We start from the raw sequence: 15201 nt of genomic DNA on the forward strand, positions 1-15201 counted from the left end.
ACGACACATCACTGTGCTGTAGTCTTTCAGGACTCTTGTGTCAATATCAAGGATAAATGCTTGTATACTAAAATTAAAATGATAATTAAGCAAACTTTTTTTCATTCGCCTCGACCAGTCTTATCAAGGTGTAAAGCTAGCATCCTGCAGAGTAAAATTCTCCACTGTGTCTAAAAACAGATGCTCAGCATGTCACTCGAGCATTACCTCATCTTCTTTCGGGGGCGCTACGTCTTTGCGGTCCTCAAGCGATATGTTTTATGGTAAATGTAGTTTTCGTTCAGCCACAGCGCGTATGGATTATACAGTAAAGCGGCAGTTGGTCGCCTCTATTTCCCACAATGCTGCGCTGAAAAAGCCCACTGGTGGGTGGTGGCTTTTGCTTGTGTGGGGTTTGGTTAGATTTCTGTAGCTACCTTTGTAAACTAGCTGTTAACTAGCTTTAAACTAGTGACATACAGTTTATAAAATTAAGACACTTATATGGTGCAACGACAAGCGGCTTTTGCTAAGGAAACGTGTTTAACTTAACCACAGAATGGAGAGACAGTTGCATTTGAATTTGTTAGCTTCCAGACCCCCGATGGCAGGAGGTTTACAGTCGGGCTCTAAAATGAAAATGGGGTGAGTTTGTAGTTTAAGTAATATAAATACACAGACATGAACATTTGCACATTTATTAACGGAGCTAGCTAAGCTAGCAATGTCGGCGCGTTTATCGTGTGTGTGCGTTAGCTAGCTTCGTTAGCCAGCTACTGTCAACCTCTTAAACACTAATGTCACGACTTTAGTTAAATTAGCACAATGTGGACGTAGCATCTATCTATCTATCTATCTATCTATCTTGCAAGCTAAGTAAGTGTGTGTGCTATATCTAGAGCTAGGCGATATGATGACAATATCGATATCATGATTAATTATGTCAGTACAATTTTCCGAGATATCACGATATCGATATCATGATTAATTTTTTTTAAACACGATAAAAATTAGGCTGTAAACTGGTTGGAACCAGAATATTTGATGTTTTGTAGTGTTTTGAATCCTTGAAATTGTAAAGCGTTTTTTATGGATTTTTTTTCCCTCCTCTTTAGTGATAATTTCTTTCTGTAGACAATAAAAACGTACCATTGAACATCAGACAGTTTTGCTGGGAGTAAACCTGTACATTGCGATACATATCATGTACATAGAAATGTCTTTCAAGCATCATGATATGATATTTTTGTAATATCAGCGATAAACAACAGCCAATGAGAGTGGGAGGAAATCAGATTCATGCGCAGCAGATCCCTGAATCCAGTTCTAGCATCTGATTGTGTGGGAGTGCGAGGGAAAAATGTAAGCACAATAGTAAAGCCTTTGTAAGAATTTATTTGGCATGACGAACCAAAACATGTTGTTAGGAGCAGCAAAAATGAAAAACAAACACAACATGATTCTTGGCAGTGCACAGTATAAAAATAGCTACACTTTTTTTTTTTTTTTGCACTGTATCTCCAGTTCTCTTTGCAGAACAGACAATCCTCGCCACCCATGTCACCACAACCAGTCCTCCCTCCACATTTTTCTCTGACTTTACATATTGTCCCCATTGAGATTCATTGAATTCAGAGCAATCCCAAAGTGAATATTCTGGCACATTGGGCAGCATTTAGACATAAGAATCACTGACACCTCGAACTAAGAGAACACTGAACCACTTCCTTCCTTCCCTCAGCGTAGGTGTAGATCAGTTGACACAGGACACATCAACTCTTCAGAAGCTTCCATCTTAAGCCTACAATCCTGCAATGGAGTGCAGGCAAAATAAATGTCCTCAGCTGCTAAGAGTTTCTATAATCCCGTATGACACTTGTACTTTTCTTCCCTATTTTGGCACCCAGACCTGGAAGAAAGCGTGACTTCTCTCCCCTGCCCTGGAGTCAGTATTTTGAAACCATGGAAGATGTGGAAGTGGACAATGACAACAGCAAAGACATATCCTTTATTTAACATCAGTGTGGTTTGGCTGTGATGTGATATGATGTGGTTCAATGAGACTTTTATATAAGGTCTTGAGTCATTAACGGAGGAAAAATAAAACATTAAATATATCAATACATAGGCTACATGTTAAAGTGAGTAAGGTTGGGAGATGTGACGATATGATATACGTAGATATTTTCCAGCATTTTGACATCATGATGCAGATTTCTGAATATTTACTGGGTATCGTCAGATTTTTTTTTTTTTAAACTCTTAGACAACTTTTATCTTTTCCTCATTAAATACTTGACTTTTTCATAAATGCTGAATAATAAAATGTCTGTAACACTGCTGATTTGTTGGCACTTTGAAGTCAAAACTTCAGTGAAAGTTAAATATCTTGACGCATGTTGTATGTCATGAAAATGTCTTTACATTTTTTTTGGCATATTGCACCCTCCTAGATGCCGCTCAGTCTGACAATACCCACAATAACTAAGAACAAGTGTACTGTAACTTAACAATACTATTGTTATATCTTTGTGTTGACCAGCTTTACTATAAGCTAGCTCCTTTTTCCTGCAGTGAGTTTTATCAGGGGTAGACACATTATAAATTCATTAAGTCCAGTGAACGTCAGCTAACATTAGCTAACTAGACAATCTATTTAAGTGAATATTCACATTCTTGGGGAGGGGCAGTGTTGTGTACCCGTAGTCCTCCTCCTCTCCTGATAATATCTTTGAAAGATATTAATAAAACAGATGAACCAACAGGAACGTGTTAAATATTAAATTAAAAATGCTTTCCAGAAGTCACTAGGATATTTTTCTATATCTCGCTGATGGACGGGAAACAGACACTGGTAACTGCTTTCTTAAAAACCTCAATATCTAACTTTTCATTTTTACTAAACCTATAGTCTTTTGAGCAGCTATGAATTGAAAACTAACAGCCCTGACACACAATCTGCTTGGCTAGTGATTTTCCATCCCTGTTTATTCATATTCAGGCTCTATTCATTTATTAACTAGAATGTACTCATAGATTGGAGAAAAAGTTGCATTTGACTTCGATAGTTTCTAGACCCGCAAGGTGTCATTGATGCATTATGCTTTGTTGTCCACTTTGGCCTGTTCACCATTCCCTGACTCCTGTGCACACATTCAGGATCTATAGCAGTGGTTCTCAGGGTCCGGTGCTGCTTCTGCTTCATGGAGGAGGCCACTCTGCTCTCTCCTGGGCCGTCTTCACTGTTAGTGTCCTCAGAATCTCATATAAACCTTCTATACCTATGCTATACTCTAGATGTACTTTATAAATCAGTGACTCATTTATTCATTGTGTAGTATTACAGTGAGGTGGCATCGAAAATGAAGGTTAAATCTCAGTTTGTTGGTTATTTGCTTTTTCAGGGCGTGATATGTAGCAGGATTAAGTGCAGGGTTGTAGCTATGGATCTCAGGGCACATGGTGAGTGATGACTAGTCCCTTTCACTAAAATACAATACAATTTTCCTTTAATCTCTTGTCTTATACTGACTGCCTATAAACTGTGTAAAGTTTTCCATTATGCAGTAAATGATTTCTCTCCACATGCACTGTTTTGGTTTAATGACTTGTAGGAGACACAAAAGTGAAAAACCCAGAAGACCTGTCAGCCGAAACAATGGCCAAGTGAGTCCTTAGACCATTTTTTAAAAGAGTGTTGTGGGAACTTGTGTATTCCTGTGAACTAATATTTGAGCTGTATCATCATGCAGGGATGTTGGAAAAGTTGTGGAAGCTCTCTATGGTGAAAACCCACCTCCAATAATGATGATCGGTCACAGCATGGGTGGAGCAATAGCAGTCCACACTGCCGCAGCCAATCACGTGCCATCGTTGCTTGGCCTGTGTGTGATTGATGTAGTGGAAGGTAGTTTTTTTTCCCCCGTTCCTTTCCTCCTATGTTCTTTTAGAGAATGACTCTATTTCCCACTACTGGTCAAAACATAGTACTGCATTTCAGGAAATTGGAGCACGGTGTCTTCTTGTTCTTTTTATTTTGTTAACTGTATTTATGTTCAATACAGTAAAGTGCATTCGAAAAGCAGTGTCATTACATATTTGCTATATGTGCAATTATATGTACTCCCTTCATTGTGTATTTGTTCTGAACATTCTGTTTAGGTACAGCGATGGATGCCTTAAATAGTATGCAGAATTTTTTAAGGAGTCGACCAAAAACTTTCAAGTCAGTGGAGAATGCCATTGAATGGAGGTATGCTACTGGTTTCACAATTAGAAAAGAATATCGGCATCTTTCTGGCTGAAACATATTCTCTAGAACATAAACATGCATTGTGTTGTTATCAAGGGGTATATTACTCCTGCCAGTAAGGTAAAGTGTGTATCTCAATACATGATTAAATTATATAAGGAATAAAACAAGACAGGGCCTGGACCCACCCCAAAGCTGATTATTTTATACCACATCAGTTTGCCAATAACTGCAGTTTTTTTATTTTATTAAAAACGATGTGATACTTTTCATCTATTTATAGTTACAATTAATGTTGTGGAATGTCCATGAAACAAGATATTTTCTGTTATCGCTTATGTTATAGCAGCTATTAAGAATTGTTCCCTCACCCGCCTCTCTTTGTTTTCTCTCTTGAAGCACTGGAGACACCTTCCAAAAACCCTAAATAAACATCTCCACACATAAAACTTCATTATCTATTATAAACTTAATATCATGATTTAAAAAATCCAGTTATGTGGTATATCCACGTAAGTACCTGTGAATTAGCTGTTACTATAGAAATGATAATCTTTTAGAACAAGTGCATTTACGTTTGATATACTGTGTTATGCTTAATAAATTTCAGTGGTTTCTGTCTCCGAGCTTGCGCTGCCTGGCTGCTGTCATTATATAATAAATATCTGATTACCCATCTTTAATGGCAACCATGTAGAAAATATTGAAAATGGCTCTTTCGTATGGCCATTTGGATTTCCTCACTAATTGTTCTGTATATTAATGTAAGTGTGAAGAGTGGACAGATCAGGAATATCGAGTCTGCACGTGTATCTATGGTTGGACAAGTAAAAAAGTAAGTGCTTCTTACATTCATGTTCCATACTCTTAAAAGAGCTACTGAAATACATGTGTGCAGTGTAAAATTAGTTTTTGTTTTTAGATGTGATGAGCCTTTGAGCAGTCCTGGCATTTCTAAGAGCATCAGTGAAGGGATCATTGAGGAAGAGGAGGAAGAGGAGGAAGATGGCGAGTCCAACCACAAAAGGAAGAAAGAAGACGACCAAGAGGTAACAACTGATGATTCAAGACATCACTATTTTAGGCTGTTTTATTAGTGCAGTTATATACTTTTTAGCATATTTTAGCATATAAATTGCTAAAAATTACATTTCCAACTTTAGTGCTATTTACACTATGCTGTTAAAGACAAAACCAAATAAATCAGTTCAATAAATGTGCAAGATAATAAGTCTGTGTATCATATTACACTATTAGGATGTACTAATTGCTAAAATGCATTCTTGCGGATTAAATTGTTGATTCTAGAAGTGAGAGTGTGCAGCGCAGAAGCTTGTGTCCCACAACAGAGCCCTCCTTGTAGCTCAGTGACCAGCTTTCCTTGGATGGAGAATGCCATGTCTAGATGGAGGATGCTATGGGAGGTTTTGTCCAGTTGATAATAACCCAGGATGTGAACCACCATGTTCAAATATGGCCAAAGTAGCATTCAAAAATCAAGCTTGGGTAGTCTAGTTTATTACCGCTAGCAGTCTTTAAACTAGCAGAGTGGGAAAGGATAATGACATGCCACCTGCAATAATGAATGTGCTCTTTTACACAGTTCGGGTCACCATGGAATTCACTGGACACCATGGAATGTCACAGTGCAATGTTTTTAATTAAATTATAATTAGCCTCGAAGGATAACAAAAATAAGTGCGGGTGAGCATTTGAATGAGTTTTAAATAAATCCTGCGTACAATTCTACACTTCACTATAAAAGTGATAGGTACATTTATTAAAAAAAAAAAAAAAATTCCCAACAGAGGCTTTTTTTTTTTTGCAGTTTACTGTAGAATTGGCTTCATCTCGTATAACGTTTTCAGACTTACAAGGTGTTACATTTACCCATCTTTTTTTTTTTTTTTTTTTTTTTTTGACTGCCTCAGTACTGGTTTTATCCACCTCCCTGACGAGTCAACATCCTCACAGCCGCCATTATTGAATGTATTACTCAACAATTCTATAATGGAAAAACCCATAATAGAAAGTAAGCCAGTTCTTGATTTTGACATAAATAATAGTACCATGATACTTTCAGTGTTTCAGTCACAGTTTGGTGGTTTATTAAATTGGATATCAGTTTATGTTTCCAGATTAGAGATCTTGTTTAGTTTGCTATTATGTACACATTCAGCTACTTCTTTAAATAGTTCATATAAATCATGAACAATTCCTTAACTCACCATTAAAATCACAATTACCAAACAAGTCTGGGATCAGGGCAGCAAGCTAGTTGTTAGTGTTGCCAAAAACAGTTGCTTACAAATGACATGTACATGTTTTTGTTAGTTCTTTTCCACTAACAAGGGGCTGGTGCCGGTGCCTAACCTAGAACTGTTCTGTGCTTTTCCATATAGTACAAGCTTCAAAACAGAGCCGATCTGGAATGAAGAACTTGGGACACCAAGGGCTTGGAAGGCAGCATGATTTTGTTTCCATGGCAACACCTTGAGTGATTTCAATTAGCGAAATGAATGGCACAACTATGAATACCCTGTCCTGCTTTTCAGTGGCACTTGAAACAGAATATGTGGCAGTATATTGCAGCTGAAGGCTTTGCCTCTGTGTGGCACTAGAAGTACAAGTTTAAAAAAAAATTGTATGCTGTTCACCTCCCATATAACACGGCTCTTGTAACTGTTGGAACCCTAAGCACATTCTTGAAAGTATTTACAGGTTTCCAGCACCAGCATGTCAGTGGAGAGGGTTCTGTGTGCTATCATGTGAATCACTGTGGATTTGGTCCTTAGGTAAAGAAAGAGAGTCTGTATACCTGGCGCATTGAGCTGTCTAAGACAGAGAAGTACTGGGAGGGCTGGTTCAGAGGCCTGTCCTCTCTCTTCCTCACATGCCCTGTGCCAAAGCTACTGCTCCTGGCTGGTGAGCAGACCAAAAGCCACTTATCTCACTCTAGACTTATGTATGCATTAATAAGAAATAAGAAAATCTAGCTTAAGACTTTGTTACTGTATACTTGATACACAGCACTGTCACTTAGGTTTAAAATATAAATGATAATGTTGTTTCTATTATTGTTACTTTAAACCGTATTATTTTAAAAATGCTTAATTTTAAAAATGGACTATACAGTTCCCGACTATACAGCATTCCAGCTTCAAAATGACCTCAGTGGCTATATATATATATATATATATATATATATATATATATATATATATCAAACACAGGACATATTTTGTATTTCGTGTTGCCTGTTGCTGATGCCAAAATCACAGCTTTGACTTGTGAACTTCTACAGAAAATAAATAACTGGCTACCACTTCAAATGTGCAAATGTGAATGGAGGATTCAAGTATTCTACAGTGTATATGTGTGTTTTCTCTAGGCATTGACCGACTGGATAAAGACCTTACCATAGGACAGATGCAGGGTAAGTCTTATGTAAGGAAAAAACACAGTAAATTAGCTGTGGTATTAAAATGTTTCTATTGGATCTGTACATTTCTTTCGGTGTGCCTCATGATTTTTTTTTTTTATTTGCAGGAAAGTTCCAGATGCAGGTCCTCCCACAGTGTGGCCATGCTGTTCATGAGGATGCACCTGAAAAAGTATTTTTCTTTTATTCTTGTGGTCACTATGTTTACGTGCACGTCAATATTCTGATATTAATCCAAATTTGGCAGTATTCTATTTAGTATTGAGTCACGTAAATGCCAAAGTCTGATTGCCCGATTCAGATTAAGACAATATTCTGATTCCCAAAATTCCAATTCCCATCCCTGGAATATGCCTGTTTTAATTGGATATTTGTTGCATGTAAACAACTTATTCAGAAAATCCACTGAAAGGAGATATATGTGCATACTCAGTCTGCAAGGAATTGTGGGTACTAACAGATGCTTAGCTTAACAGATGCTTACCCGACCCTTTCCATTTTGAGGTGGTGGTGTTGGGCATTTTTGATGGTGAGAAGTGTTAGAGTCCTAATTAACTTAGTGTGAAAATGTACTTACTTACAACAACCATGTATACTATGCCTGTGTGGATATAAAAATCGTATTCAGAATATGGCTGCAACCCGAATATAGACCTTAAATGGAATTCGATATGCATGTAAATGTAGTCATTGCGTGTTGCGCATATTGTGCTTCTTTACCCATTTACATAATTCAAAATACAAAATTTACAAAGTTGTCAATAGGGTTTTGAAATTCCTCATAGATATTATTCTTTTCTGCAATGAGCACAAACTGCTTAACATACACTCTTAAAACATTGAGCCTCATTTTTCAAACTGGATACAAACAAATATTTTCAGAAATCATCTGCAGGTGCATTTACACAAGAAATGTGGTATTCAGTGAATGCATATAAGGAGACTCAGTAATGTAATGTAATGTAATGTAAACCTTGACTGATCAGCTACAAAACTTTATAATTAACCTGAGTTGCTACAATTTTCCTGTACAAGTTGCACACACAAATTTAACGAAAATTTTTTGGAACTGGAGTTGTTCAATATAAATGACTTGAAAGAACTCAATCTGAAAGAAATTAATAAATTAAGACAATAAGACAAGCTATACAATTAGGAAAAAGGTAATGCCGTCCTATATAAGGATGAAGCGTTTCTGTGTGTCTATGGCAGCTGACGCTCTTCAATGGCTAAGCTGCATTACTGGAAAAATCTAGCACACATGCCACACTTCAGTGCTGCATGTTGACAGTTTAGTTGTCATTTTGTCATTTTGAGCTCTCTGTGAGTTTTATGGGTGTCACTAAATGCAAATCAGCTGTGCTATGAAGGTACTTGTTAATTTAAAGGTGATTGCCATTTATTAACATACTCACGGTAGTACGAAGAAAATCATCGTTCCTGAAACTTTTCTAAATCTGGCAAGAATCTTTAGTTAGGCCTACGAAAACACCAGCACACAACTTTACTAAATGATTGATAAATGAAGCCCATTGTGGATAATTTTAACTTATGTGGCATTTGTTTATATTTGTGTACCTTCTCTCAGTGGCTTAATCCTTTTTTAACAGGTAGCTGATGCTTTAGCCACCTTCATGGTGCGGCATAAGTTCACTGAATTCAAGGAAGACTTCCCCTGGTAAGTAATTATGGCTTTGGTGAGGTAAATACATTCTGATCTTAGTAAGTACAGTGATCTGTTTACTGAAGTGGGATTGTTTTTCCTTTCCTCTGTGTTTGTGGTGTAGACGATGTACAGTCTCTGCTAGCCTTCATCCATCAGCTTGGTGTAATGAAAGTGATGAAAACCATCCTCCTCATCTCTGTCGCTCTTCATCGGAAATAACAGTACTACCACCAACATGCCATCATCTCTGCTGCAAATCCTTCTTAGCACTTCATTCTTAAATATTTTTTGTTAATTTTTATGAAATTAGTTATGATTGCTATTGTTATGATCATAACTGTAAGATGTGTAGATCTTACGCCAACATTGTAAGATCACTGAAACTGGCAGAAGTTATTTATTCTTATTTTCTTCTATAAGTATTTTCTTCATTTGCATTTCATCCAATGCCTTGCTTGTTTGTTGTTAAAATTAGGATGACTGTGTCATGTGTTCTGTGTTATTCATTGTCAATTTTCAAGATGGAAGAATAAAAAAGGATGTTTGAACAGTTTGTACATTGTCTTCTCTGTGATGTACATTTCAGGAATTTTGTCATGTATGTACAAGTTGCTCACATACAAGAAAAAAGGTTATAGAATATTGCACACATCAACTTACAATCGGACACATTTAACAAACTGGACATGAACAGATTTATTTGTAAATAAATTCATTTCTCATTTCCCATTTATCAAAATATACAAATGAGTATTAAGAAAATCAGCATTACTGAAACATTTGTAAATCTGGTGGGAATTTTTAAGTTTGGGTTGCCCTATGAAAACATTTACACACAACCTTACCAAGTTACTGATATTATTTGATGTATTAGGTATTGGTTAGTGTCTGATTCATTGTCAGTTTTATAGCTAACCCATAAGCCTTCTGTTTATCTGATATGAATTAAGAGTTAGTCATTGTATTACAACTTGGGATATGTTGTAGTGTAACTCTGTATTAACTATGCAAACCTAACATGCTAGTTTATAGATTTCAAATATAAGCACAGTAACTATGCTCCATTTTTTTTTAAACAAAGCGTACCACTGTCATAAAGAAACAGCTGGAGTAACTCCTGGAAATCATTAGGTTACACGTGTAACCATGTTCCATGAACTCTGGATAACTGCCAGAGGTGATGTCTCAATAGCTGGATACCTTGTTGTGTGCATGCGCACACATGTGGAGACTTTTAATACAAAGTCATATGGTGTGTTGCCTTGTCAGCACTGGCAGTGCATTCTGTGCATAAAATGTCTATTCTAACAACTGCCTCTGATGCATCAAATACAGTACTGATGTCCACCTCTGGGCATCTCTTACAGCCCAGACATTGTCCACACAAGAGTCTGAGCATTATCATACTTACCTCCATTTTTTTTTTAGGATGAATAGTGTGATTGTGGGCAGGACCCACTAGTCACACACTAACAAATGACAAAACAGCCATTTATTTTCTATGTACATGTACTACAGAGCTGTGATTTCAGAAACAACTACATTTGTAAAATTAGATTTTCTGTGGTTGAAACCATGATTTCATCTTATCCTGTCATATGCAATGTCTTATTAAATGTGTATATATATGTGTATAGAGAAGAGGAATTTTTATTAGAAATCTTATTAGAAGGGAAATTATTTAGAAGTAGGAGATAGAGAAACTACAAAGGAAACAACAAATAAATATCTTACAAATGCACAGTGAAAAGAAAAATAAAGACAAATAAAATGCTAAACTGCAAGGATATTCAACTTGTGCTTGCCTAACACCTTAATATTACCTGAAATGTCCAGTGCCCTGGCTCCTGGCATACAGCTAAATACAGCTGCTGGAGCCCCTAAAACACTAGCTAATTTCACATGTTGTGAAAGAACTCAAGCCATATGCCAAAATGAATACACTTAACCATCGTTTCCCTAAAGAAATGCAACAGCTCACCCTGAAAGCTTTACATTCTCTACCACTCCACTGCAGAGATGAGGATTATCAGTAAAAGTACTATTTACTTTTAAATACTTTTTAACACAGCCCCAATGAATCAGTCATATTTGATGGCAAATTAATGGATTTTTTCTCTTAATCCGGTTTTGTAAGATAATCTTGAGTCCATATACCATTTGTAAGATTTTTATTCTAAATTAGCACAAATTTGACAAATATTCATGAGAGAAAGCTAAACAATACATATATCGACCCCGAGATGGACAAAATTTATTAGGAGTGGTTTTATGAAGCTTGCTTTGATCAGTTCAGCAGAAACGATTAGACAACAATTTGTATTAAGAGCTTATTATTAAAGCTAAATAAATGTCACAGCTTAGTTTCAGCCAGTTTCAAACCAAATGTCTGAGTGGACACACAGTCCTTTGTTTTAGTCAAAAGACTGAGTTTCTGAACACTGAGTGTCATGCAGACACTCACTGTTCAGCTATACATAAAGCACATGGCTGAACAGGATTAACTGTGTTTGATAAAGCTGAAACAACACCCATCAGAGTTGAACCTTTGAGTTACAATGTATAACCACTCCTAATATGTTTTCTGCATAGGGTTCCTTAACAGTAAATACAACATCTGTATTGTACACTTAAGTATATGATATGCCATTGGTATATGGTATAATGGTATACTCAAACAAATGGCTTTAATTCAGTGTACATTGACTGTAGACTTGCGTTTGCCTGTGGCACAGCGGAAATAGTACATGAATAAGGGCCGTAGAGCATCATCTCTCAGTCCATAGATGAGTGGGCTTAAGCAACGTGGCAATATCAGCACAAATAAATAGTTTAGATAACGCAGGTCCATGAAGAGGCTGCTGCTGCCGGCCATTGCTGCAGCACGCTCTATGATGCTGTAAAGAAAGGAAGTAAGACAGAGGCCCAGCTGAATGAGGTGCAGCAACACAGTCTTGTGGGCTTTTGCAGCAGAGTCTTTATTGGAGGAGATGGACCTGGCTGTGATCAAAATGCTGATATAAGTGAAAAGGATGATCATAGTCACTGACACAAAGTAGAAAATGTTAAAGCCCTGCAAAACATCTGCTTGCCATGGTTTCTTGAAAAGCCTTTCTCTTGTGCAAAATATCTGTGAGGTTAAAAAGTTAGAATCAATCACTAGACCATATAGCAAGTCAATTATGAAGTTTATGGAACCAATAAACCAAATGATTGCAATGGCAATATGAGTTCTTTTCTGAGTGGCTATTTCAGCATGTCTTAGAGGAAAGCGTATGGCCACATAACGCTCGAGTGACATCACAGCCAGGTTTAAAGGTGCATTATTGAATGTTGTAGCTGAAACATAAACCAGAAAAGCACAAGCAGCTGTGACTAATTTGAAGAATGACAGACTGAAGATGTACAACATGGAGGTAACGGTGAGCTGAATCGAGTCATTAAGAAGCATGTGAATAAACAGAACGTAGCGAGGAGTCTCTTTAAAAAAAGGCTTACTCCAAAGAGTGTAGACCATGATAGCATTCAAATAAGTAAAGAACAGTGACATTATTGTTGCAACAATAACTTTTGATAGCGGCCCTTCAGTCAGTGCAACCTGAAACATTTGTTGATGTATAAACAAAACCTCAGCTGTGCTATCATTAGTGACTGCCATAATATTGTACAAACCATGAGCACACAGTAATAATACTAACAGAACAGGAGCAGTCACTACAAATTACCAAGACTCTCTCACAGACAAGCCTTTTCTAAAGTACAAAGAGAATAGATAACATTTTACAAATTATGTACATAGATAAATATCCAGTGCTAGAGAATTGAGATGAAATTTTGTAATTTTATACAAACCATGAGCATGCAATGATATTTACAGAACAAATGCAATGTTATGACTAACAGAACAGGATCAGACACTACAAATTATCATGACTTTCTCAAAGTACAAACAGAAATGACATTTTATAACAAAGTACAAATTATGTGCATGAATAAATGTATGTCCAGTGCTGGAGAGCTGAGATGTAAGGGGTTCATTAAGATGTGAGCCCAGCCCTGAAGAGTAGGACAGTAATGAACTGATCATTATATTAGACAACATTTTGACCCCAGAGAGAGATGATGACGAATGATGTGTTTATGCATCTCTGGTAGTCATACAGTATCCACAAATACTTGTTCACATATGAATAATAGATCTAAAATAAATTTGAAAATTGTAACACCTAACCAAAATGGAAAGTTCAACATAGACAATATTTAAAAAAAAAAAATTGTAAAAAAATCACTGTTATTTTTGTAAACAAAATTAACCTTTCAATGATATGCATGATATTCATAAATATGCACCATTCTATATTTTTAATAGAAAGCTATCTTTTTTTATTTACCATCTACCAGGTATAGGATAATGTAGATAAAGCAAAGCAGTTACTGTACCACTGTATGTCCATTTTGGCATTCAGTGACAAAATAAAAAGCTGTACTCTCATGGGGTTCTTCCTCAAGATACAGGAAGTGTTGGATGAAGATAACATTTGGCAAATGGTCTGCACTTATATAGCACCTTTTAACCTTAGTGGTTCTACAAAGCCTGCCATCAAGAGCAACTTCAGTGGTTCAGTGTTTTGTCCAAGGACACATCACCATGTGGAGGGGCTAGGACTCAAACTTCCAACCCTGCGATTAGTGGACAGCCCACTCTACCACCTGAGCCACAGCCACCCTGTTTGGGACTCTTAAACATACATTTCCATGTAAATTGACATATCTTAGGGGTCATTATGCAGAACCATATAACTAACAGAACAATGGCTGAACACCCCCAGAGTAATATTTAAGGAGAGAGAAAAGAGAGAATGTACATCTATATGGCGATGAGTATCTTAGTAGGTCTGCAAATGTCTGTAAAGGTTATGATGTTTGGTTCTGATGGGGCTTCACACAATAGCCAAGAGAGTGAGGGCGAATAAGTACAGAGCTACATGCTTTTAAAATTTAGTGTTGTTTACTTTTATGCCAAGATAATTCCTTTACAAAAGTCCAACATATGTAGATAACTGAACTGTATCCCTGCCTCTGGTTCTCCATTGTCTCCATTGCCTAGTTAAAGATGTTACAGTATAGAAGAGGGTGGAAGGCACGCTTGGATCCAGGGGACTACTCTACCTTTTCAGGTCAGCCTTGTGAAAGTGAACCATCTGTAATATTCTATGAAACTAACGAATGCATGTGGCAACCTCCAGAGTAGAAAGTTATTAAATTTAGCGCATGTACTATGTTTTGCGATCCTTCAGTGGCAATACATCTGCTTGGTTGTCAGTTCATAGTGTGTCAAACATTTTCCTGAGGTTGGCAGTGGTGTCTGGGGCAAGATCCACACTATGGTGGATGTTACCCCCACCTACCCAGCCAATGAATGAGCATGCGTCACTGCATCTGTCTTTGACCAGGGGGCTTCCTTTGTTAGTAAAGGAGGCTGCTTTTGTATAGTAAAGGCTGTTGCATCCTGGGCTGGTATAGGTTATCCAGGTGCTGAAACACCACCCCTGGCAGTTAGAGGGGGTGAAATAGAATATTAGGTTATGTATATAGCCCTGTTCTATGAACACCGGCTAACTGCCAGGGTTCCCCATCAATTAGACCCTAAGCCGCACTCAATGAGAAGGTTCCAAATGGAATACTGATGTGTTAAATAGTGTCACATGAGAAGAGATCCAGCACATGCACACAAGAAGGTATCCAGCTGTTGAAACATTCTATGTTCATAGAACAGTGTTACATATCTAACCTAATGACCTCAAGTATAAACTAGTAGACATTCTGACAGAGCATTACCCTGAGTTCACACTGGCAAGTGAC

The 15201-nt window shown here is 37.1% G+C and overlaps 2 protein-coding genes across 2 annotated transcripts; one reads left to right on the top strand and one right to left on the bottom strand.

Moving 5' to 3' along the window:
• The first annotated feature begins 347 nt into the window (after window positions 1-347).
• On the top strand, window positions 348-9887 carry ppme1 (protein phosphatase methylesterase 1). Its single transcript, XM_053240136.1, has 14 exons — window positions 348-624; window positions 1887-1978; window positions 3129-3223; window positions 3384-3441; window positions 3594-3645; window positions 3732-3886; window positions 4141-4231; window positions 5001-5066; window positions 5154-5280; window positions 7027-7156; window positions 7623-7667; window positions 7781-7845; window positions 9284-9351; window positions 9461-9887. Coding segments are annotated over exons 1-14 (1131 nt in total). The 5' UTR covers window positions 348-538; the 3' UTR covers window positions 9462-9887.
• Window positions 9888-10296: 409 nt separating this feature from the next.
• Window positions 10297-13170, bottom strand: LOC113541387 (odorant receptor 131-2-like). The gene has a single exon (XM_053240137.1). It carries the CDS (start codon window positions 12995-12997, stop codon window positions 12032-12034), a length of 966 nt encoding a protein of 321 aa, XP_053096112.1. The 5' UTR covers window positions 12998-13170; the 3' UTR covers window positions 10297-12031.
• Between the last annotated feature and the right edge of the window lie 2031 nt (window positions 13171-15201).

This window comes from Pangasianodon hypophthalmus, chromosome 15, assembly GCF_027358585.1.
Source record: "Pangasianodon hypophthalmus isolate fPanHyp1 chromosome 15, fPanHyp1.pri, whole genome shotgun sequence".
NCBI lineage: Eukaryota > Metazoa > Chordata > Actinopteri > Siluriformes > Pangasiidae > Pangasianodon > Pangasianodon hypophthalmus.

Bases quoted from the DNA above. Each gene is read 5' to 3' on its own strand.
- LOC113541387 (XM_053240137.1), bottom strand. From the start codon at position 12,997: ATGGCAGTCACTAATGATAGCACAGCTGAGGTTTTGTTTATACATCAA.
- ppme1 (XM_053240136.1), top strand. From the start codon at position 539: ATGGAGAGACAGTTGCATTTGAATTTGTTAGCTTCCAGACCCCCGATG. The intron at 3,887-4,140 runs GTAGTTTTTTTT...CATTCTGTTTAG, and splicing joins TGTGATTGATGTAGTGGAAG to GTACAGCGATGGATGCCTTA. The intron at 4,232-5,000 runs GTATGCTACTGG...TATTAATGTAAG, and splicing joins GAGAATGCCATTGAATGGAG to TGTGAAGAGTGGACAGATCA.